This window comes from Chlorocebus sabaeus, chromosome 20, assembly GCF_047675955.1.
Source record: "Chlorocebus sabaeus isolate Y175 chromosome 20, mChlSab1.0.hap1, whole genome shotgun sequence".
NCBI lineage: Eukaryota > Metazoa > Chordata > Mammalia > Primates > Cercopithecidae > Chlorocebus > Chlorocebus sabaeus.
The window spans coordinates 69,852,776-69,878,354 of record NC_132923.1 but is presented as its reverse complement, the minus strand read 5'-3'; the positions used below and the strand labels follow the sequence as shown (position 1 = coordinate 69,878,354).

The window sequence follows — 25,579 nt, the reverse complement described above, 5'->3', positions numbered from 1 at the left end:
CCATCTGTACTGCTGGAAAAAAAACAAAGGCAAGGCAACAACATGTTCTCAATTTTTTTTTTTTTTCCTTTATGGCTCCACATGGTTACCAATCAGTGAGTCAAATAGCAGGAGTTCTAATTCTAACCGCCATTAACTTTCTGTGTGGCCATGATAGTTATTTAACATCAGTGAGACTCTACCTATATTACCAATGTAGAAAACAGTCTGCTCTATGTGCCTCCTGTGAGGATCAACAGAGAGACTGAAACGCAGACACTTTAAATGTATACAGAATTTACATACAAAAGAGATTATTCACTTAAACTTCCACCACTGTTATCTCTTGGTGGTAGATTTGCAAGCGGATTTTTTATTCTCCCTAAGATAGGAAACAGAAGGCACGGTGAACATATATTTTGTTAATCAGGGAAAAAAAAAAACAAAAACATTTAAAACAAAACAAAACTTCTGCTTCTAGAGAAAGCTCTGATAAAGAGCCACTGTGAAGAGAATGACATACCTGGTCATTCTGTGTGTGACACAGAACTAAAGAGTCTCTCCGCCACAAGGCCTGGAATCTTCAGTCTTAGCTGACTGGTAACTGTGATTACAGATTTAATATACAAAGATGCTTTCTTAGGCTTTCCTTCTGTTTTGAATAAAGTCTTTAGTGCTACAGGTGCCAGGAGTATAATGTAAATACCCCAGGAGTGAAAACAATGTCCCATAATCAAAGGGAGACAGCAAATGTTATATGGACCTACCACTACCTATAACTATGTTTTTTTTTTTTTAATTTTTTTAATTGTTAATTTTTGTGGGTACATGGTAGGTGTATATATTTATGGGTGGAGGCTATTTTGATACAGGCATGCAATGTGTAATAATCACATCAGGGGTTGGGCTCGGTGGCTCACACCTGTAATCCCGGCACTTTGGGAGGCCGAGGCGGTCGGATCACCTGAGGTCAGGCGTTCAAGACCAGCCTGACGAACATGGAGAAACCCTGTCTCTACTAAAAATACAAAAATTAGCTGGACATGGTGGCATGCACCTGTAATCCCAGCTACTCAGGAAGCTGAGGCAGGACAATCACTTGAACCCAGGAGGCAGAGGTTGCAGTGAGCCAAGATCACACCATTGCACTCCAGCCTGGGCAACAAGAGGGAAACGCCATCTCAAAATAATAAATCACATCAGGGTAAATGGAGTATCCATCCCCTCAAGCATTTATCCTTTGTACTACAAACAATCCAATTATACCCTTTTAGTTATATTTTGAAATGTACAATTATTTTGTTGTGCTACCAAATACTAAGTCTTATTTATTTTTTCTAACCATTTTTTGTACCTCTTAACCCTTCCAGCTTTCCTCCCACACCAACCCCCGCTTCCAACTACCCTTGGCAGCCTCTGGTAAACCACGTACTCTCTATCTCCACCAGATCAACTGTTCTAATGTTTAGTTCCCACAAATAAGTGAGAACATGTGAAGTTTGTCTTTCTGTGCCTGCCTTATTTTGCTTAACGTAATGACCTCCAGTTTCATCCGTGTTGTTGTGAATGTCAGCATCTCCTTTTTTATGGCTGAATAGTACTCCATTGTTTATATGTACCACATTTTCTTTATCCATTCATCTGCTGATGGACACTCGAGTTGCTTCCAAATCTTGGCTACTGTGGACAGTGCTACAATAAAAATGGGGGTATCTCCTCGATATACTGATTTCCTTTCTTTTGGGTTTTACCCAGCAGTGGTATTGCTAGACTATATGGTAGCTGCATTTTTAGTTTTTTGAGGAACCTCTAAACTGGTCTCCATAGTGTTTGTACTACTTTACATTCCTACCAAGAGTGTATGAGGGTTCCCTTTTATCCACACCCTTAGCAGCATTTGTTATTGCCTGACTTTTGGATAAAAGCCTTTTTAACTAAGGTGAGATGATATCTCACTGTAGTTTTAGTCTGCATTTCTCTGATCATCAACAATGTTTAGCACCTTTTGTATATGACTGTTTGCCATCTGTCTTCTTTTGAGAAATGTCTACTCAGATCTTTTGTCAATTATTTTAATCAGATTACCAAATTTTTTCCTATAGAGTTGTTTTTCAAATATTTGCAAATATTTTCTCCCATTCTGTGGGTTGTCTCTTCACTGTTAATTGTTTTCTTCACTGTGTAGAAGCTTTTTAACTTGATGTGATTCCATTTGTCCATTTTTACTTTGGTTGTCTGTGCTTATGGGGTATTACTAAGAAATCCTTGTCCAGTCCAATATCGGGGAGAGTTTCCCCAATATTTTCTTCTACTAGTTTCATACTTTGAAGTTTTAGATAAGTCTTTAATCCATTTTGATTTTTGTCCAAGACAGAAGATAGGGATCTAGCTTCATTCTTTTGCATATGTAAACCCGGTTTTCCCTGAACCATACATTGAAGAGACTGTCCCTTCCCCAGTGTATGTTCTTGGCACCACTGTCAAAAATTAGTTTACTGTAGATGTATGGATTTAGTTCTGTGTTCTATTCAGACACATAGATTCCACTGATCTATGTGTCTGTTTTTATAACAGTACCATGCTGTTTTGGTTACTATAGCTCTGTAGTATAATTTGAAGTCAGGTAATGTGATTCCTCCAGTTTTGTTCTCTTTGCTTGGGATAGCTTTGGCTATTCTGGGTCTTTTGTGGTTCCACATAAATTTTAGGATCGTTTTTTCTATTTCTGTGAAGAATTTCACTGGTATTTTGATAGGGGTTGCATTAAATCTGTAGATTGCTTCAGGCAGTATGAACATTTTAACAATACTGATTTTTCAAATCCATGAACATGGAATAGCTTTCCATTTTCTTGTGTCCTCTTCAATTTCTTGCATCAGTGTTTTATAGTTTTCACTGTAGAGACTTTTCACTTCTTTGGTTAATTTTAAGTTAAAGTATTTTATTTCATTTGTAGCTATTATAAATGGAATTACTTTCTTGATTTCCTTTTCAGATTGTCTGCTATTGCCATATGGAAATGCCACTGATTTTTATATGTTGATTTTTTTATCCTGCAATTTTAGTGAATTTGTTTATCAGTTCTAATAGTTTTCTGATGGAGTCTTTAGGTTTTTCTAAGTACATGATCCTATCATTTGCAAACCAGGATAATTTGACTCCTTTTTCAATCTGGATGCCCTTTCTTTCTCTTGTCTGATTGACTTAGCTAAGGACTTCCAATATTACATTGAGTAACAGTGGTGAAAGTGGGCATCCTTGTTGTGTTCTGATCTTAGAAAAAAGGCTTTCCATTTTTCCCTATTCAGTATGATACTGCCCATTCATCTGTCATATAATGTTTCTAATTACGTTGAGGTATGTTCCTTCTATACGCAGTTTTTTGAGGATTTTTATCATGAAGGGATTTTGAATTTTATCAAATGTTTTTTCCACCATCAATCAACTGAAATGACCATTTGGTTTTTGTCCTTCATTCTGTTGATATGATGTATTACATTCATTGATTTGTGTATCCTGAACCATCCTTGCACCCCTGGGATAAATCCCACTTGGTCATGATGAATGATCTTTTTAATGTGTTGTTGAATTGGGTTTGCTAGTATTTTTGTTGAGGATTTCTCCATTACTATTCATCAGTGATACCAGCCTACAGTTCTGTGTTGTGTGTGTGTGTGCGTGTTTAATGCATCTTTGTCTGACTTTGGTATCAAGGTAATACTGGCCTTGCAGAATGACTCTGGAAGTATGCCCTCCTCCTCTATTTTTTGGAATAGTTTCAGTAAGATTGGCATTTGTTCTTCTTTAAATGTTTCGTAGAATTCAGCAGTGAAGCCATATCCAGGCTTTCCTTTGCTTGGAGACTTTTTATCACAGCTTTGATCTCATTCCTTGTTACTGGTCTGTTCAGGTTTTGGATTTCTACATGATTCAATCTTTGTAGGTTGTATGTGTCCAGCAATTTATCCATTTGTTTCAGCTTTTCCAATCTATTGGCATATAGTTGCTCATAGTAGCCAATAATCATCTTTTGAATTTCTGTGGTATCCATTGTAACGTCTCCTTTTTTAGCTCTGATATTATTTATTTGGGTCTTCTCTCTTTTTTTCTTAGTCTGGCTAAAGGTTTGTCTATTTTTTCTTTTCAGAAAACCAAAAAATCTTTTTGGGTGTGGAACCCAAAAGAACTTGCTTTTCTAGTTCTTTTAGATGTATCATTAGGTTGTTTTTTGAAGTTTTTCTTTTCCTTTTTTTTTTTTTGATGTAGGCATTTACAGCTGTAAACTTATCCTCTTAGTACTGTTTTTGCTGTATACCATAAGTTTTGGTTTTCCATTATCATTTGTTTCAAGAAATTTTTTAATTTCCATCTTAATTTCTTCATTAACCCATTTGTCATTCAGGAACATACTGTTTAATTTCCATATATTCCAAAATCCCTCATTATTAACTTCTAGTTTTATTTCATTGTAGTCAGAGAAGATGCTGGATATTATTTCAATTTTTTGAATGTTTTAAAACTTGTCTTGTGACCTAACATATGGTCTATCCTTGAGAAGGATCCATGTGCTGGGAAAAAGAATGTGTATACTGCAACCACTGGATGAAATGTTCTGTAAATATCTATTAGGCCAATTTGGTCTACAGTGCAGATTAAACCCAATGTTTCTTTGTTGATTTTCTGTCTGAAAGATCTGTCCAATGCTGAAACTGGGGTGTTGTAGTTTCCAGCTATTACTGTATTGGGATCTATCTCTCTCTTTAGATCTAGTAGTATTTGTTTTATATATCAGTGCATTCTTGCATCAGTTTTCACTGTAGAGATCTTTCATTTATTTGGTTAATTTAAGTTAATGTATTTTAACTTAAAATACATTCGGGTGTTCCAGTGTTGGGTGCATATATATTTACAACTGTTATATCCTCTTGCTGAATTTACCCCTTTATCATTATATAGTGACCTTCTTTGTCTCTTCTTTCAGTTTTTGTCTTAAAATTTATACTGTCTGACGTAAGTATAGCTACTTCTGCTCTTTTCTGGTTTCCACTGGCATGGAATATATTTTTCCATCCTTTTATTTTCAGTCCATGTGCATCTTTACAGGTAAAGTGTGTGTCTTGTAAGCTTGTAAGCAACATATCACTGGGTCTTTTTCTTTTTCTTCTTCTTTTTTATCCATTCAGCTACCCTGTCTTTTGATTGGAGAGTTTAGTCTATTTACATTCAGTATTATTACTGGTAAGTAAGGACTTGCTTCTGCCATTTTGTTCTGGTAGTTCTGTGGTCTTCTCTTTCTTCTTTCCTTCCTTCCTGTCTTCCTTTTAGTGAAGGTGATTTTCTGTGGTGGCATAATTTCATTCTTTGCCTTTCATTTTTTACGTATCTGTTGTATACTTTTTTATTCGACATTACCATGAGGCTTGCAGACACAACCTAATAACCCAGTATTTTAAGCTGACAACAACTTAATACTGTGTGCATAAACAAATAAGCAAAAAGAAAACTAATAAAAACTCTACACCTTAATTTCATCCCCTCACTTTTTTTTTTTTTTTTTTTTGAGACGGAGTCTAACTCTGTCGCCCAGGCTGGAGTGCAGTGGTGTGATCTGGGGTCACTGCAAGCTCCACCTCTCCAGTTCACGCCATTCTCCTGCCCCAGCCTCCCGAGTAACTGGGACTGCAGACGTCCGCCATCATGCCCGGCTAATTTTTTTGTATTTTTAGTAGAGACGGGGTTTCACTGTGTTAGCCAGGAGGGTCTCGATCTCCTGACCTCGTGATCCGCCCGCCTCGGCCTCCCAAAGTGCTGGGATTACAGGTGTGAGCCACCGTGCCCGGCATCCCCTCACTTTTTAATTTTCTATTGTTTCTCTTGATATCTTATTGTACTGTCAATGTGTTGAAAAGTTGTTGTAGGTATTATTTTTTATTGGTTCATCTTTTTGTCTTTATGTGTAAAATAAGAGTAGTTTACATACCACAGTTACAGCGTATAACTGACATTTTGTTTAAAACTTTTAGCTAAATAAAAATATTTGAAAAAATTTTTAATGTTAAAAATTTGGTTTTTTTGTTGCCCAGGTTAAGGAAATTAAGAGAGAAAGGGAGTATCTGAGTAAGATTAGCACAAAAACTACACAATCAGTACCAAGGCTAAACTCTAGTCCAGGGATGCAATCAGATTTTGTCTTTTGTACCAGCTGTGATCCATTGATTCTGGCTGTCTAGACTCCTGTCTTGGTAAACAGTCTTAGGCTATGTGTAAGCTAGCAAGAAAGTGCTGTGACTACTTGGTAATATCTACAATGAGCACAGGATAACTTAGTACCAATTTATAATTTACCAACCCTAGTCTACTTAGAAGTATGGAAAAGTTTCAAGGTCCACTTGAGGCAACCAATCCCCACGTCCTGGAAATTTGCTAAGCAGAGTCATTAAATCATTTGAAATCTGAACTAAAATCCAAAGTGTGACAGATATTTTCTTAGTGTTTTAATACATCTCTGTTTACTATTAAGTCTAAAAATAAACCACTGAGTTTGCACGTCATGGTAAAGAAAAAAGATTAATAAATGATATTCTATTCTGAAAATTCTTTCCCTGAAAAATTACTGAGAAAAAAATTGAATCCTTATCTGAAAGTAAACTGTTAGGAAACTTGCTAAGGCAGAAAGAAGATAATGTTAGTGGTGCCACCTATATAAAATAAAACCTACATATCATGTCAAAACTACATATTCCAGCTTGCCAAGTAGGTCACATGCTCTTATTTAAAAAGAGATATCTCAGAGGTAAGAATGGTTAAAAAGAGAACAGTATCAGTCAAATAATATACAGGCAAAGAGAAAGATCTACTCATTCATAACTAAAGAATAATTGATCCAACCCACCTGTTTTACATATGGGAACACCAAGGCCCAGAAAACAGAAGAAATCTGTCTGTATGTGGTGAGAATAATTCAGAGTCTGAAAATCAATCTGTATGCTCCACAGAGCAATCCAGAAAAGATGAATAACTCTAAACAGGCTAACTCAACAGCCTGAAATTACTTCATTATTTAGTCAGCAATGCTTAATATGAGACACCTCCAGGCAGACAATTTGTGCAGCAACTTTTCCTATAACTCCCCTAAACCATGTAATTTAGCCAGTGATATAATGGAGACATTATACAGCATACCACAGAACTAGCCTTTTGAGATCTACAGCAAGGGGTCTGTTCTTCCATCCCTATGTGAGAACACCTAGCGGGGTGTGCTGCCAGAAAGTCAAGCTCCAACTCCTGTGACTGAATCACTGGCTTTGTACTAAAAAAATTCCCATCTGGAGGAAGCAATTAGTAAGTTTAAACACAATCTGTACTGATGCTTTGGAAAGTCATTGGTCAAGTGATGTCTACTCTGCCTTTATCTTTGTTAACTAGGTATCTTTTATTAACAGTAAGCTCGTTTTTGCAGAGGCATAGTTTTAAAAAATGTTTTAAAGTTAGAAGATACATGTTTTAAAAACTAAGTGCTGAATATATTTATTTGTTCCTTGGTTTCTGGTAAACCCAGAACTTTGAGAACCTTGAATAAACTTTAAATATGTATATACATACATATACATACATACACACACACACAAGTTAGGTTTCTCAAAATGCTTTGTAAGACCTTGCATTATGTGCTCACTGGGATGAGTTTTTCAACTGGAACTTTCCTTTAAATTTTTATGGTATTATAATTTCATTTTTTTCATCCTTGTCCTCCAATTCTTGCTTAAAGCCTATATCAACCCATCAACTGCTGTATTCAACTCCTGCCTCTCTGGGGAGCTGACCTTTCAGAGCCCCTTTGTTGGATTCTTGTCCTAACAAAGTTAAATTCTGCCTACTAAATTTAACAGTGAGACTTTCAGAATAATTTGCATCGATTTTGCTTCAATTTGCAATGTGGGTCAAGAGTCTGCAACTTCGGATGATAACAAACTGACTTGTTCCATGTCCCCAGTTATTTTCAAATTTAGGGTTAATCACAGGATAGTAGTCATTTACAGAAAAACTATCTTTTCCTTATTGTTCCTTTGATATAGTTTTTAAATACATTTACATGATCCTATAATCAAAAAAATATAGAAAGATGAATAGTTTGAGAAGTCTCCCTGCCATTCCTGTTCTACTTACCCTGTTCATACAATATGCACAAAAATTATTTATCAGTTTCATGTATATTTTTCCAGAGTTTCTTTATTTAAATAAGTGAAAAAATTGTGTGTGTGTGTGGGGGGGGCAGGTATTCTTATTTTCCTTCTTATTTTACCCAAAAGGTAGGATACCATATGCACCATTTTGCACTGTGCTTTTTCATTTAACCATTCATCTTGGAAATCTCTTCATTCAATACATAGAAAGTTTCCATTCAAAGTGGCCCCCATTCAAAGTGGGTCAGGAAAGTCTGCAGTCCAACAAATGAGAGCAGTTTATCAGCACTGATTATCGGGGAGTACTAGATAAGTACTGTGAGAATAGCTGCCTGTTTCCACAACGCCATGGCTTGTACTCCTCAGAAACTCTGTCTCAACCCCAGAAAGGGCTGTACCTAGAGACTCATTTTACACATGATAAAGATAAATGGGAGAGCAGAAGGTACTTATCCAAAGTCAGATGGTGGTCAGGCATAGAACTGGAGGTAGCTAGTTTTCTGCATTCTGAGAGTCCTAAATTCTCCCCACTGTACCACTTACATCACAATTTTTTTTTTTTTTTTTTTTTTTTTTTTGAGACACGGCCTTGCTTTGTCACCCAGGCTGGAGTGCAGTGGCACAATCATGGCTCACTGCAGCCTCAACCTCCTGGGCTCAAGTGATCCTCCCACCTCAGCCTCCCCAGTAGCTGGGACTACAGACATGCCTGACCATGTGTGCTAATTTTTTTGGAACTTTTTGTAGAGATGGGGTTTTGCCATGTTGCCCAGGTTGGTCTTGAACTCCTGGGCTCAAGCAATCTGCCCACCTCCCCAAGGGCTAGGATTATAGGTGGGAGCCACCACACCCAGCCCTTTGTCACAAACTTGTAAGGACTTGTCACTACCTGCAAAGTAACTGTCAAATTCTTGTGTCTAGCACTGGTCCTAATTTAGAAGGAATCAGGGTGTGGTATGGTGGGAATAGTAATAGCACCTGCTTAAACAATCTAGGTTCTAGTCCTCTCTGGGGTCCAGTTTCCCCATCTATGAAATAAGAGGCTCAAACCAGACATTCTCTAAAGTCTCTGCTAATGTTTCCAAGGTCTTTGACTTCTACCTTCTAATTTGAAGAGTCTGGTCTTTGCAGTTGTGCCTGTGCTCATGCTGTTAGTTCTACCTGGAATGTACCTTTTGTTTCTCTTCCTCCACATTTTTCAAGGCCCACTTTGACTTTTCCTGGTATTTGCCCATTTAAAAAATGCTAAGCACTCTCACTTCAGGACTTGGAACCTGCTCTTCCTTGACCTAGATTACTCTCCCTCCAAAGGGCCATACAAATTTCTCTCTTAGTCCATTTGGTTCAATGTCTGCTAAAAGAAACTTTATACGTTCCCTAAGCAAATTAATTCTTCCAACTTTCTCAGATTGGCCTCAAGATTTAGAACCATATATCACACCATATTCTCGTCCCAAAGCTGGAGAGTGAGGGGTGCTTCTATTAGTCACTAGTCTGCTCCAAAGCCCACAGCCTTTGGAGTCAGGCTTGGGTTTAATCTTGACTCCACTATTTCCCAATAGCATGACACTGGACAAGTTTCTTAGTCTCTCTGAACCTCTCCTTCCACATTAGTAAAATAGGTATAATTAAAACTTTCTTGACTGTTATAAAAACTACATTATGTTAAATATATAAAGTGACTAACACATAATAGGGATTCAATAAATGTTAGTTTCTTGTACCACTTTTTTTCACAGCCACAAAATACTTACTCAATACTCTTTATTAGAGAAATAACTTTTTCCTACTTTGGTGTCATTTTTAGGCCTGCTGGCAGGTAGGTCACAGTTCATTAAAACATTTACACATATATTCAAGATGACCTGTACCAGTTCTTTAAAAGAAAGAGGTATGACAGTGGGGGCAGAGGGGAACAGCTTCATAAGCTGTCAGTCTCCTGCCTTTGGTTCAAGAACAATTTAATAGTCCAACTGCTTTTTAAAATCTCTTTTATTTTAGCTCCCGCAAATTTGTAAAAATCATCACTGTCTTTAGAGTAAATGACCAACAAACTTATTCTGAAGAAGTTACTAGCCAGAGGAATCATTAGAAGGAATCTTGGTACAGAATCCTTGCCATAATTCTGGATTTCCATTTAGTTTGCAGAATGTTGTGAATTCTAACAATATGTTATCAATTTGTCTCCTATATGGGCTTGTTTTAGAGAAAAATTCTTCTCCAGATTTATTTTACTACTCTATTCTGTATTTATTTAGCTAGACATTTGCAGAAAATTGGTAAATACTATATTGGTTGTTCTTTATATGGTTAAGTCGCCAAACAATGCTAAATATATCCTGAAGGAAAAAAAAAAACAAGTTAGGAGTTAAACCAGGATGACAATTGTACACTAAAACTGAAAACCTCTAGCAATGCCTAGCATTTTGTTTAGGATTTGGAGAATTTTACTATTTCAAGATTTTTGTTTCTCAAGGATAGTTTACTGCTATTCCTATTTTACAGTTTAGCAGAAATGTAAAAATTCCCTTCCTCTATCCTTCTGGCATGTAAGAAAAGGACACTAGCTGGCAAGCACTATTTTTATGTTGACAGCAGAGCTATTTTGAGTCATCTTAGTACTATCCAATGTTTACGCCAAGAAAAGAGGTTAGCATGACATCAGCAATTTAAAGAGTAAATGCTCAGTTTTCGGTCACTTAATAAGCATATTTCTTTTGAACAACAAAGTCTATCTTTTCATCATAAATAATGCAGTTCATCAGCATAAACCATTAAGCCATAATTAGAAAATCCTACCTTTTGTGCATCTCCTGTGAAATACGCAATGGCCAGGGTGGGCAGAATCATGAACAGTGCATTGTAATAGAGCAGTCCATATTTTCCCAGCTCCTAGGACAGTAAATAATTAGGTGTTTCATCTGCATTTGGTTCTAGCAGATACAACACTGTACAAAATACCACTCAAACTACACATACATACACACACACACACACCCTCCCCTACAACATACACAGCAAATGAATTAAGTTAGAAGTTTTGCAAACATTAAGAAATAACCTAAACTTTCAAGACCAAAAAAAGCACCTTACAAAATTTTATACTTACTTGAAATAAATTCCTCAAGTGCTTAAGGTCAGAGAAAGAAAAATGACAACTGACTGCCTCAAAATAGCTAGGAGAAAAGAGGTTATTTTGAACACACACACACACACACAGACACATACACACCAATATCGAAACATCCCTCTGAATCCATTCTCTTTCCAGAACTGAATCAAGAGCCACTGAGTATGTCTTGGGCTTTTTAGAAGCCTAGCACAGTGTCATTTAAGAAAGATGGATGAAGCTGGACATGGTGGCTCATCACACCTGTACACTCAGCACTTTGGGAGGCTGAGGCAGATACACTGCTTGAGCCCAGGAGTTCAAGACCAACATGGGCAACATGGTGAAACACTGTCTCTACAAAAAATACAAAAACGGCCGGGCGCAGTGGCTCACGCCTGTAATCCCAGCACTTTGGGAGACTGAGGCAGGGAGATCACTTGAGGTCAGAGTTCAAGACCAGCCTGGCAAACATAGTGAAACCATCTCTACAAAAATACAAAAATTAGCCGGGCATGATGGCGGGTGCCTGTAGTCCCAGCTGCTAGGGAGGCTGAGGCAGGAGACTCGCTTGAACCTGTGAGGTGGAGGTGCAGTGAGCCAAGATCACGCCATTGCACTTCAGCCTGGATGACAGAGTGAGATTCCATCTCAAAAAAAAAAAAAAAAAACCTAGCCGAGCATGGTGGCACGTGCCTGTTAAATCCCAGCTACTGAGGAGGCTGATGTGGGTGGATTACTTAAGCCTGGGAGTTCAAGGCTGCAGTGAGCCAAGATCGAGATCGTACCACTATACTCCAGCCTGGTTAACAGAGCAAAAACCTATCTTAAATTTAAAAAAAAAAAAAAAAATTAGCCAGGAATGGTGGTATGCACCTGTAGTCCCAGCTACTCAGGAGACTGAGGTGGGAGGACTCCTTGAACCCAGGAATCCGAGGGAGGCTGCAGTGAGCTCTGATTATGCCACTGCATTCCAACTTGTGCAACAGAGCAAGACCCTAGCTCAAAAACAAAACAAACAAAAAGCACAAAGCAAGCAAACAAAAAAAGATGGCCAGATTCAGACACACAGACTCAGGCCTAGACCAATAACAATGGACAGTACTTCTCAGTGAAGTATTTCTGAAAATGTGCACATGAAGTACAATGAAGATTAAGATTACTATAACTACAACTCCCAGAACACAGTATGACTCATTGGGTTCTTAACTACTAGGGAGCAACAAAGGACAACACACATCTTCAAACACAGGGAGCCTATAAGAACTCTGAGTCCACCTTTGATTCACACACTTATGGAACATTTAGCATGAAACAGTCTCCTGAAAATGCGGACCAGGGTTTGAGAGGTGGGAAGGGGGGACAGTGAGGGAGTGGTAAGGATGGGGACATAGCACTTGCCTAACTCCTGTGATTGAAAGATTACTGACTGATGAGAAAAGTTGAACTGCCTTCTCAAAAGCAACACTGAAAAATTGGAAATAAATACCCAACAATAGAAAACTAGCTGATTACTCTGGGTGCAGTGGCTCATGCCTGTCATCCCAGCATTTGGGGAGGCCGAGACAGGCGATCACCTGAGGTCAGGAATTTGAGACCAGCCTGGCCAACATAGAGAAACCCCGTCTCTACTAAAAATACAAAACTTAAGACTGGTCTGGTGGTGGACACCTGTAATCCCAGCTATTCAAGAGGCTGAGGCACAAGAATCACTTGAACCCAGGAGACAGAGGTTGCATTGAGCTAAGACTGTGCCACTGCACTCCAGGCTGGGCGACAGAATGAGACTCCATCCCCCCAAAAAAAAAGGAAAACTAGCTGATTAGATGACTAGACTATAACACAGCTGTACAATAAAACATAACACAGCCACTAAAAATGTTTAATGATGCTGACTGACATAGAAAGGTGTTTAAGAAATGGTACTAAGTGAAAAATACAAGTTAGAAAATGGGCCAGGCACGGTGGCTCACGCCTGTAATCCCAGCACTTTGGGAGGCCGCAAGACAGGCGGATCACGAGGTCAGGAGATCGGGACCATCCTGGCTAACATGGTGAAACCCCGTCTCTAATAAAAATACAAAAAAAATTAGCCAGGCATGGTGGCGGGCGCCTGTAGTCCCAGCTACCCGGGAGGCTGAGGCAGGAGAATGGCGTGAACCCGGGAGGCGGAGCTTGCAGTGAGCTCAGATCCAGCCACTGCACTCCAGCCTGGGCGACAGAGCGAGACTTCGTCTCAAAAAAAAAAAGAAAATGTATCATCCCTCCTTTGCTTAAAATTTTAACATATAGATAAATGTGCACACACATACACACAAAATAAAGGATATCCACCAAAACAGTGCTTCTCACTCGATGATAGTATTAAGGGAGATTTATGTTTTCTTCCTTTTGTTTATCCACGTTTTCTACTACTTCTATCATAAACATGCATTATTTTAAGTAGTATTATAAAGTTAAGTTTTAAATTCGATAGCTACATTCAGGTCTAAAATGCAGCACAAAATCTTTATGCCATATGACTAATACTCAATGGCTTATGATTGTAAGCAGTCCTGATATTATCAGTAACAAAACTCCTGATTGGCTGCCCTGCCTATGGAGTAGCCATTCTTTTGTTTCTTTACTCCTAAAAACAAAACAAAACAAGAAAACTCCTGATGTTTAAAAAAGCACCTCAGCATGGCCGTACTGCCTTACTGCCTCTGGGATAAACCAAGTAACTGACTGCTTATGGTCACCACAAGTATCAGTGTAAAGGTGTGCCTCATGTGTACGGCAGCAAAAAGAAAGTCATACTGGAACAACCTTTAAGAAGGGTGCCCAGTCAGCCAGAGGCATGAGTGTTATCCAGGAAGTACAGGATGTGCATGGAGACACACATACACACAGATACACACCATCCAGTAACTGACAAATAGCAAAAACCTAAATGCCAAAACTTCTGTTTTTCTTTATGCATTTTAACTGTTTTGAATGTCATTCTCCCTGCCTCCTTAAATAAAGTACACTGACTAAAACGAGATTTAGGGCATCATCATAAACATGTATTATTATGTCTTATGACACAGTTATGCATCAAAAATCTGTATTATTATGTTTATGTAGTATGTTCTTATTCAGTGTTGCCCTTACAGCTGTTTAATAGACCCTACATCTTTTTTTCTTCTTCAGTATTTCTGTCTTTTATAATCCGACTGTTTCTCTTGTTGGCTGACCTTTTATACTGCTGGTAAACGTCTCTGCCTCTAAATAGAATTCTACCTTCTAGTTTGTTGCTTGCAAGATATGAGCTAGGAGAACTAATCAATGAACTTAAAAGTTCTACTACAAATAAGTCATAGTCATTTCTAAGTGAGAAACTGAAGGGCTCTCCTAGGAATAAAATACTCAGAAACGTTCTTGGTTTTTTTTTCTAGGTTCTAGGATGTACTATAGATTGTACTAATATGGTAGCCACTGGCCACAAGTAGCTATTTCAGTTTAATTACAATCACGTAAAACTACTGATTTCAGTTTCTCAGTTATTTTCAAGTGCTCAAGGGCCATGCATGGCTAATGACCAGTTAATGGAACACAGAAATACAAATTTCCGATGTCACAGAAAATTCTATTGAACAGTGCTGTTTTAGACAGCTGAAGCTACTGGACAAATAAAATGTCATTAATAGTATCTATTTTCCAAAGTAGCAAATGGGCTGAAGAAAAGAGTAAGACCAATCACTAACTGCTACCTTTTCTCCAGCTATTTTAAAAAGATAAAAATTCTTACTAGTAGCTTCCATTAAAATGCAACCATCATATAGATTCATCAAAGCAAATAAATGGAGGCCAAGACATGCATATTTAAAGAAAATGGGTTGGAAACAAATCAACACTGTCCTTGGTTCTTTGAGGCTATTCCAAAAAAAAAAAAAAAAAAAAAAAAAAACAACTATCTATCTGCAAAATAATGAAAACTACTGGGATAGACATTCAATCTATACTTCTTTTCTAGAGGAGCAGGCAAAGTCCCTGGCCAAGGCAAGGTCAATTCAAAGTACTAATAGTACTATCAAGCAGGTAGGACACTTGTATTTTTTTATTATCTAAGCTCCCAAAAAGGAGCTTAAGTAGTTTCAGAAATATTGTACATATAATAGAAAAGACTAAAAACTAAGCCGTTAAAGAGAAAACATGGATAGGAAAATAAGATAAAGTCATAGTCAGTTACAAGAAGTAATTATGAGATAAAAATGTACCAGCTGCTCAGGAAAAACTATGGTGACATCTAAGATAAGCATCTCATATGGGTCCTCATATAGGATACATTATGATATCAAGGACAATTCCTTCAATTAGCAACCCTAGGATATATAAAGTTGAGGTCCATTTAGTTGTTTCTTACAGTAATGTAATCTCATAACATAATGTTGCAAAAACAATATGATTCAAATACTCAGCTTTCTAATAATCTGGCTTCATCTAAAAATAACATTTTTAAAGTATATAGTAAACAACAAACAATATCCGGTAAAGCCAAGGCCAGGAAACACAGTGTTGCCCCTGAGAGAGACAGAGATCCAAATGCTCCCTAAAATTTCCCATTATTTATAGGGCAAATACATAAAGGCCATTTTTGTTTTGCAGCCCCTTCCAACACTCATTTCCCTTCAAGTCTGCCCAAAGGTTTCCAGGTAGTTCTCTTTCTGCCTCCCAGATCCCCGGAAAGTCCTCTAGAATACAGCCATGAACATTTAAAGACACTTCAGTGAACACGCTTTACCTTTCCTACCCCACACGAAGTCAAAATTCACACAATCCCAGAAAAGCCTGGACTAAAAGCTAATTGCTAATTAATTAAAAAATAAAGTTTCTTCTATGAACACCAAAGTACAGGAATTTTACCCTCACAGAACGACTATGTCTTTCTCATCCCTGGTAAGTACTTTCTTACCAGGAGAAAAGTACACTTACGAGGAGAAAAGAACACTTTTTCTCCGATGAACTGACATTCCCAACATCAGTACACATCTGTTAAAGAAGCTTTAGATTGCTACTTACTTTTGAATCTAATTTTTGTTTTACATATGCACCATTTGCTGCTGTCAGGACATCGTTTATCAGAATAAAAACATATCCTTCCATATCAAATGCCAAGTCAGAGCTGCAAAACATAAGCAACACTTTAAGAACAACTTACTTTAAAGAACATGCATTTAATTTTAAATAGATATGAGCTAAAACATTTACAAGAACATATTCTCATCTAGGGAAGTGAATATAGGCATTTTATCAGCTACTGGTATTTCTTGATTTCTGGTCACAGTTTGCAGTTTCTCCTCAATAAGGGATTCCTCAGAAATAAGAGGCACTAACATTCAAACACATAGTTAGCAACACTCAATCATGTCATTTAATAGCACACGGCTCTGCATTCAAAGCCAGATGACAAGCACCAAATTACCATTAAGTACATCTGTGAAGCAGGCAGAAGCAGGGAGAGCTCAATTTCATAGACAAGAAAACCAAAAGGACAGGATGTTAACAAGTCATTTTCTGAAGGTCCACACAAAAGGCAGGACAATCTTGCATAGGTAGTTGGGCCCCGGGTGGAATTTCTGAAGTGTGGATCATTGTTAGCTCTGAGATCAAGCTAGAACAATGTCTAAGCACATAGCAGGAACTCAAATACTTAAATAATTGCTCAATGAACCTGTGAAGTACAACTTGGGAGTTTACGGAAACCAAAAATTTCTGGAACTTAGAGTACCAGGCACCAGATAAGAATTTAGTAAATTACAGCACTTTGGGAGGCCGAGATGGGCAGATCATGAGGTCAGGAGATCGAGACCATCCTGGCTAACACGGTGAAACCCCGTCTCTACTAAAAAATACAAAAAACTAGCCGGGCGAGGTGGCGGGCGCCTGTAGTCCCAGCTACTCGGGAGGCTGAGGCAGGAGAATGGTGTAAACCCTGGAGGTGGAGCTTGCAGTGAGCTGAGATCCAGCCACTGCACTCCAGCCTGGGCGACAGAGCAAGACTCCGTCTCAAAAAAAAAAAAAAGAAAAAAAAAAGAATTTAGTAAATTAAACAGAATAAATGAAAATCTGACAAAGGTATGCCTTCAGCATACTTCAGCACCCTAGCTAAAATAGTGGCTCCACAGACTATGATTTTGCAGAGATACTGCATAGGAACCAAGACTTCTAATGAGTTCTATGCCACTGCGTTTTAGGCAGGCCTAACTTAATGCACACTTCCTACCCCAAGCAGTCTCTAACAATCTTCTAACTGACTTCAGAGGTCTGAGTTCCCTTCCTATCAATCTTTTTCCAAGTTAAAGGGTCTAACTAGATAAGGCTGATCCAGACAGTAATCCTTTTCAGAAGTTTTTTGTAGACCCAAGAAAGCCCCGAGGAACCCCTGTTGTTTGGTACAATTTTGGATCCCATCAGCTTCAAGGAAATGTTTCCAAGACCAGCAGGGCATCTCTAAAACGAAAGGTAGGAGGCTAGTATAGACTTTTTCTCCAAGGAGGGAATATGACATAGAAGGAAAAGCAGTTAGCTATATAGCCAATTTCCAGTAACCAATTATGCCACCCTCTTTTTTTTTAGAATGAAATTTTACTTGGAGATTGAACTTGTAAAATAGGACCGGACTGATAATATTTTCTTCCACCTATACTACGGGAATGTGATGAAGGTAAATGAGTCAATCCATGAAGTACACTGGAACTCTTTGATGGAAAACATACATCTGGCAGAATGTGTGGCATTAGCAAATACATACATGCACGCCCTGGGCTGATTAAAATGTTGTAGAAGACTCCTAGCAATCATTATAATTTTCTCGGTCTGTGGGTATACATTTTCCTAATGTATTTTAAAACTAAAACTTAAGAAAAATGGAAAAAGCTTTAATAACCTAATAGAATATCTAAGTTACGGCATTTGTGATATAGCTTATGTGAGGCCAATTAAAGCAATGCTATTATTCATTATTTGAAAAGGAAAGCAAATGTTTCATAGCCATTTTCCTCACCTCACAGAAAAGGAGACATGCTTTTCTTTAGCAGCATGCAAAATTTTAGCAGCATGCAAAATTAAGAAATGCCACATGGTTTATAAAAACACACAGGCTCTGAAGAAAGCCACAGATTCAAATTTCAGCTCTGCCATTAGCTCTGTGACCTTAAGCAAGTTACTGAACTTTTTAGTTTCTTCAACTATAAAATAAGAAAATTATACCCATACCTGTCTGAGGTGTTGTGAAGAATACATAATAAGATGTGTAAAATGTCAAACATATTGTGTGGCACATGCTATGTGCCCAGCAAAACAACAGTAACAAATTCTAAATTACATCAATTTAACTTTTAACAATCCCAAGAATCTTATTTTTGTCAACCTTTATCCTAATACAGTCAAAAAGACTTAACCTTTTCAAGAGACTGATACGCTTTTCAAAGATACAATTCTTATATAGGCTATAAAAAAATTGTTATTGATAAGTAATCATTTATTATCAATAATTATTGATATTTTATAATGTGCTATTCATAGGCCCACATCTTACCTGGCAGCTACAAAGGCTCCAATAATCATTGCAAATACAGTCATTTTAATACCCCAAGAAAAAGTCTTCCTACAAAATAAAAAAATTTTAAAATACACACGACTTTATTCACACACTCATTTTACAACAGAAGCAAAAAGTGTGATATGCTTTCTCAAAAGCTATAAATAATTATATTTTAAACATTTCTGAGAAACTGGATATTTAACAGAACCCCTTTGATGAAGCAAAAATTCATTGTTATATAAGTTATTACACCCATTTTAAAAATTTTCACCAATTGTTATTAGTGAGTTTGAATTTTTGTAAAGCAGAATTTCTTTAATAGAAAAATGTCACATTCATTTGTAGTAAAAGGAGCTAATATATGAACGCTATTTAAAACCTATACCTATGCTTCTGATCCAGTTTCTCCCAGAAGCAGTAGCACAGAAATTCTAGAAAGTAAATCTCATGTTCAGATAGATTTTCAACTCCAATTCATGACCTTCCCAACTACCACTCCCACAAACTATCAATTCCAGCAGCCGAGAGAGGGTTTCTTCAACTTCTCAAAAGGTAAGGTAGGAACAAGACAAATAATTTAATATCTCACATATGCTAGGCACCTTTTCAAGGTGATTTAAAGAACAGATATATTAAAAACTTAGCTCACTTGAGTAAAACTCCTTCAGCAAACATTGTAAACAGGATGGAGAACCTTCTCAGAACTGTAAACATTGGCAAGCTGAAAAAGAAAAAGATAATTAGGTAAAATAGAATTTAACATTTTTTTTTAAACTAAGATTTTCCAAACTGGTAGTTAAAATAATGCTATTCTTCCATTATGGAAATTCCATACTGATTAATTTATGGTTAAACCCTTGCTTTTCTCTAGAAACAATTCCTACTTGAAAGCCTAAAAGAGCTGCTTTAAAAAAACTACTAGAAGTGAGAAACATTAACTACAAAACTTTATTCTGCTAATTATGCAAATACTCTAAGCTGTAAACATGTTAGTTTTTAATAGAAAAAGGCTTCCTTCTCATTTTTTCACTAGTCTGACCTCCCTTCCCACCCACTAGACCTCCCAAAAACTATCTATGAAAATCTTATTCCATGAAATGCCTTGACTGTCCTTTTATGGATGTAATTTTGTCTTCATCTAAATTCCCAGAGCATTTTGCTTGTACTAATCAAACATATAGCCTCTTGCAATATAGTTATTTCTGAATATATCTTATCTCACTCCAAAGTGAATTATACTTAGCTGGCAATCAAAGATAGGTGTGAATGAATGGTTGGATGAGATGGATGAAAAAAAGCAAACTCTATACAAGCAGCACTTTGCAGAAGGCCTGCATTTCTTTCCCAGTGGGTAATGAAATGGAAAAGAATGTCCCACCCATGATAAATGTGACTTCCTTGGCACCCTCTTCAGAGATATCATCCTGGTCATTCTGTCAGGTTTCTTAGGTTTTAAAGGAAGAAATGAAAAACACCTTGTCCCTGATCCTCAGAAATCTGTCCATTCTATTTTATAATGCCAGAGTTTTAGCTTGTGTGGTAGTGGTGAAGCCATTGGGTTTCTGTTCAATGGTTTCTCTATTTGTGTCGTTTTAATACCACACACACCCGATATGTACACTACAATAAGAGCAGAAGCCAGAAACTGGGAGGTTAGAGGGAAAGATAGTGTTACTACGGAGAGGAGAGCTATTACTTCTTTCTGAAAGTAAGTATGTTGCCTCTACAGTTATATGCCATGGGTAAGATATTAATAATATTTTTATCAGGGTTCTATCTGATGTTACTTTACTTCACGTTAAAAGAAAGACTGCAAAAGTTCTTGTGCCTACCCTCTAATACTGCTGTGTGGAAGTTGCCTAAAATATTTAAGAGCTATATTAAAGAACTGAAATCCCGGAAGCCTAGTATATTATCTTCACTATTGTGGCTCTAGAAAAATAATAAAAATCTCCTATCATAGCATTTTATAACATTTTAAGACTTCTGACATCAAAATGAGGGGTAAAAAAACAAAAACAAAAAACTCCTTTTCTCTCCAAAGAAAACAGCATCAACTAAAACCTTTGGCACCACCTTCATTATTTAGTAGTAATAGAAGCTTTCTGGTCCTTTCATTTTTTTCCAGAATCAATAACAATGTGTTAAATATTCGACATTCAAGTACAATTTTAAGAATACATTATATTAACCTCACTAGTAAAATAAAGTTATCCATACTTCAGTTTCTTTGTGCTGAACAGTCCCGTGATTTGGTTCCCAAAATATAGTAGAGGTAGTGGAAACGTCTAGAAAATTTAAAAAGGGATAACAAAACTCAATAATAAAGATAGCTAAAACAAGGTCCTTTCAAACAGAAACAATTTTATTTGATCAAAATTTTTTCCACTTAAAACATAAGATTAGTTCTCATACACAATTTTGACCCCCAAACACCCAAACAACACTTCTCCTTGGATAAACAACATTACTATGGCAGAAAGAAAGGAAGGCAGGGAGAAAAGACAGAAATATGAATATGATCAATGTGAGACAGAAACATTATTTGCTGTAAAATATGATCATGTATTAGAGCCCATGGCTCTAAAGTCAGCAGAAAAAGTAAAGGCAATTCATCGTCATTTGGAGTCAAGCAGAGGCAGACAGAAGAATATAAAATAAACCCAAAGAATGATGAATGCAGGATGCATGGGCTAGATTAGATGGATACAGAAACTGCAAAAAACTGTTGTACTTTCAACAAGTGTTCATTAATTAAAAACAAAAGACTATTGCTAGGTTATTTTTTCTCTTAAGTTTAAAGAGATTGTAGGCCTTCTTTGACACATATTACTACATTTATTCTTTACATTCATTATAAACACTCTAGACTGGGCATTTTTGAGGCTGCAGTTTTTAAATACGCAAGGCACTGATAAAATATATTAATACATAGTGACTTCATTTCACAAAATAAAGTATTGCTTTTCTTCTTTTACCTTTCGAGGTACATTTCTGTCAAGGTCAGGAAACTTGACTACTCTGAGCGCCTTTCCCACCCAGAGAACTGCCACTGTGGCCACCATCTGTAAACAGAGAACACAGATTCACTGTTCTACACATAAAGACACACACAGAAGTTCTAACAACATAAACCACGTAATGGTGAGGATTCTAACTAACCTGGCCAAGTCCAACACATAGTGAGGAGGGAAATCTACAAAAAAAGGCAAAGGAAAAACAAGGTCAGAACAAACCTGACTTAGCTCCGTGAATTCAATTTGCACATCGGCAACGTTAATGAGGCATTCTGATACAAGCCACACCAACGTCCGCCCCTAAATCAAACAAAAATCTTGGGAGAAAACTCCCTGCCTGTTGTTTGTCAGGCCACCCCGCTGATGTAGCCTCGGGCGGCCGCTTGTCTCATCTTGTCCGAGTCTACCATTTCAGCCCGCTGCCTGCAAAGGATTTCTCAAGGCAGTGAAGATATAGATCTCTCCAACGGTTTCACATACTTTAAAAAAAAAAACAAAAACCAACTTCTGCCTCGGGGTCCCAGTGTTAGCAAAGGAATAACTGTCCGCCAGGGTGAGGATGCGCACGTCCCCAGAGGCTGTCAGAGGGAGCAGGGGACACTGAAGCCCCGGCTCCCTGTCCAGGCTGCGGAGGAGGAGGCTTCCCTCGCTCTCCTCCCTGATCGACAGGCATAAGGGCTCAAAAGTCACCAAAAGAGTCTCTTTGCTCCATCTCTCTGAAGGGCAGGGTTTTCGGGGCGGTGCACCGAGGGCATGGCAGGCGAGCCCCAAACGTGCCGGGCCGGCCAGAGCTCCGCGCAGAGAGCGGACCCCTGCCCCAGGCCCCCGCGCCAAGCCGCTCCGCCGCCCGGGCCGCGCGCGTCAGCCGCCCGCCCTCCCCAGCTCCCGCCCAACTTTGTTCGGCTTTAACTTTGGCAGTCAAAGTCCAGGGAGCCGGCGCCCCGCCGCCGCCGCCGCCGCCGCCCGCTCCTCCTCCGCGGCCGCCGCCGCCGCCGCCTCGGCCCTACCTGTAATTGGTGAGCACGCTCTTATTCACCACCACGATCAAGAAGGAGCTCACGCCGTAAAAGCCGGCGGCCAGCAGCTTCAGAAACACGGTCAGCGTTTCGGCCGACGCCATCCCCATCTCCTCCTCATCTCGGAGTGTGGAGGATTTCGCGGGGGCTTCTCCTTTAACCCGAGCATGCTGACGTCTATGAACTTCCGCCATGGCTGCCGCAGCGGCGTGGGCCTGGCTGCTGGGCCTAGCGGCGCGGGGGCTTGCAGCGGCGGTTCCCAGGTGACTCGAGGAGTCGGAGACCGCAGACTAGGCCAGCTGCACGCTCGCCGCCTCGACTCCCCGCTTGGCTGCCGCCCGTCCCCGCCCAGGGGCAGGGACGCCGGGGTTCACACCCCTGGAGACTTTGCTCGGGCATTGTGCAACGCGGGGTCAGAGGGTAGGGGCGCGCCGAGCTTAGCCTGGGCAGGGGTTAGAGAGGGCCTGGAGAAGGGGCAGCGGCGACCCCCCTGCCCGAGGCGGACAAAGAGAACCCAGGGGAACTACATCGGGACACCCGAGCGCCGGGCGGCAAACCACAGACGCTGGGTGACAGTCGCTCTGCGCCTGCGCACGAGCACGCGCCGGGTCTCCCCGAGGGATGAGTACCTGGGGCGGGGGGAGTCTGGTGGCGGAGGAGCTGGAAGGCCGTATTCTTCGGATAACCGCCGCAACATAAGTGCAGACCCTCCTCCCCTCTGTTACAGGTGGCCGGCCAAGTAGTTACAGTACATTGTGTCTAGACTAATTTTGAATGCTCTTTTAGTCTCTCTTGCAGGGGGCCAAAACCCTTCAAAAGTATCAGATGTGGATCAATAGTAAACACTCAACGAAAATTTCATTCTGCAGCGCCTCTGGCTTCTTACATTTTCTGAACCCAGAGAACACCAAACAATACTTTCTTTTCAGATCGAGAAGTTTTGTTTGTTTGTTGTTTTAAGAAAAATGTTGACATATCCCAAAAAGTAGCAAGATACGCAGCTTGGAGATTGGTGAAAGCACAAGGTGTTTGGAGCCTAAAAGACTTGATTTCCAATTGTAGGAGTCCTAGAAATGACGACCCACACACACACACTCCTTATTGTGTGTCTTGGACCAATTAGATGACCTCCTTAAACCTGATCTCTGTAGATGTATAGCTAGCAAAGAGCTAGTTTTCGGTAAATGGTAGTCATTATTGTATAACAGAAGCAAATCATTATGATCAGTTTAAGCAAAGAAATTACATATTGAACTTTAATAGATTAACTAAGAAGAACTTTGAATTATTTTTCTAAGTGCTTGGTCTGTATCTTTTTAAATTTCTTCTTTTTTTATTTTTTTTATTTTTACAGTTTGGTAAACCAGGTATAGTGGTTCACACCTGTAATACCAGCACTTTGGGAGGTCAAAGCAGATGGAATGCCTGAGCCCAGGAGTTTGAGACCTTCCTGGGCAACATAGTGAGACCCTGTCTCTACAAGAAAATAAAAAAAGTTAGCCAGATGTGGTGGTGCACCCCTGTGGTTGCAGCTACTCAGGAGGCTGAGGTGGGAGGATGGCTTGAGCCCAGGAAGTCGAGGCTGCAGTGAGCTATGATCATGCTACTGCACTCCAACCTGGGCAACAGCACAAGACCATCTTAAAGAAATCAGTAAATAAATTGTGGCAAAATATACATGACATAACATTTATCATTTTAACCCTTTTCGAGTATACGATTGAATGGCATTAACTGCATTCACATCGTTTTGCAACCATCATCACTAATCCATCTTTAGAACTTTTTCACCATCCCAAAGTGAAACTCTTTCCCCTTTAAACAATCACTCCCTGTTTCCCTACTTCCTTCCGTCTCTGCTATTAACGAGTGTTCTACTTTCTGTCTCTGTGAATTTGACTACTCTAGGTACCTCATATGAGTGGACTCATGTATTTGTCCTTTTGTGATGAACTTACTTCATTAACATAGCGTCTTCAGCGTTCAGCCACAATGTAGCATATGTTAGAATGTCCTCCCTTTTTAAGGCTGAATAATATTCAATTATATGTGTATAATTGGTTTATATCTTTTGAGTTACTTGAGAACACCTATGTTCTTCAAATGTTTCTTAAAAAACTGGCACACAGGATGAGGTTCTTAACGTAGCCTAAGGTGCTAGATAATGTGGTTCCTACCCACATCTCCAGAGGCACTATTCACATTTCCCTCCCCTAAGGTGCAGATAAATCAGCAACATGGGTTCAGGCTTCTGTGTCTTTACTCTCATTATTCCCTCCATCTGGACTGCTTCTTCTCTTCCTCCTCTCACCTAGCTCCTGAAAAACTCTTACATTTCCTTCCGTATTTTGGCAGAACATTACCTCTTCTCTGGGCAGCCTTCCTTCACACTGACCCCCGCTTCCCTCTACATAATTGATCTCTCTCCTTTGCACCTCTCCTACCACATCTTTTTATACCCCCTTTATAGACTATCCATCTGCTCCTGCTGCTATAACAAAATACCTGAGACTGGATAACATATAAAAAATAGAACTTTGTTTTCTCACACTTCTGGAGACAGAAGTCCAAGATCAAGGTGCCACCTTAACCACTGCATCCTCTGAAGGGGAAGAACACCATGTCCTCACATGGCAGAAGGGACAGAAGGTCAGAAAGGGACAAACACTGTGTGAAGCCTCTTACATAAGGCATGAATCCTACTCACA

General features: G+C 39.0%; 1 protein-coding gene across 2 annotated transcripts in view; it reads right to left on the bottom strand.

Moving 5' to 3' along the window:
* SLC35D1 (solute carrier family 35 member D1) overlaps positions 1-23,550 on the bottom strand; it is a 58,044-nt gene extending 34,494 nt beyond the window's left edge. Inside the window, exons 1-8 of one of the 2 annotated variants that reach the window (XM_038001385.2) lie at positions 22,863-23,550; positions 22,001-22,034; positions 21,817-21,903; positions 21,059-21,126; positions 19,488-19,559; positions 18,833-18,901; positions 16,315-16,417; positions 10,962-11,054 (exon numbers count right to left, since the gene is read on the bottom strand). In XM_038001385.2, coding sequence (XP_037857313.2) covers positions 10,962-11,054; positions 16,315-16,417; positions 18,833-18,901; positions 19,488-19,559; positions 21,059-21,126; positions 21,817-21,903; positions 22,001-22,034; positions 22,863-23,065 — 729 coding nt within the window. In that variant the 5' untranslated portion in view covers positions 23,066-23,550. The remainder of the gene's footprint in view (positions 1-10,961; positions 11,055-16,314; positions 16,418-18,832; positions 18,902-19,487; positions 19,560-21,058; positions 21,127-21,816; positions 21,904-22,000; positions 22,035-22,862) is intronic. The other variant, XM_007978374.3, reaches the window with a different exon arrangement.
* Between the last annotated feature and the right edge of the window lie 2,029 nt (positions 23,551-25,579).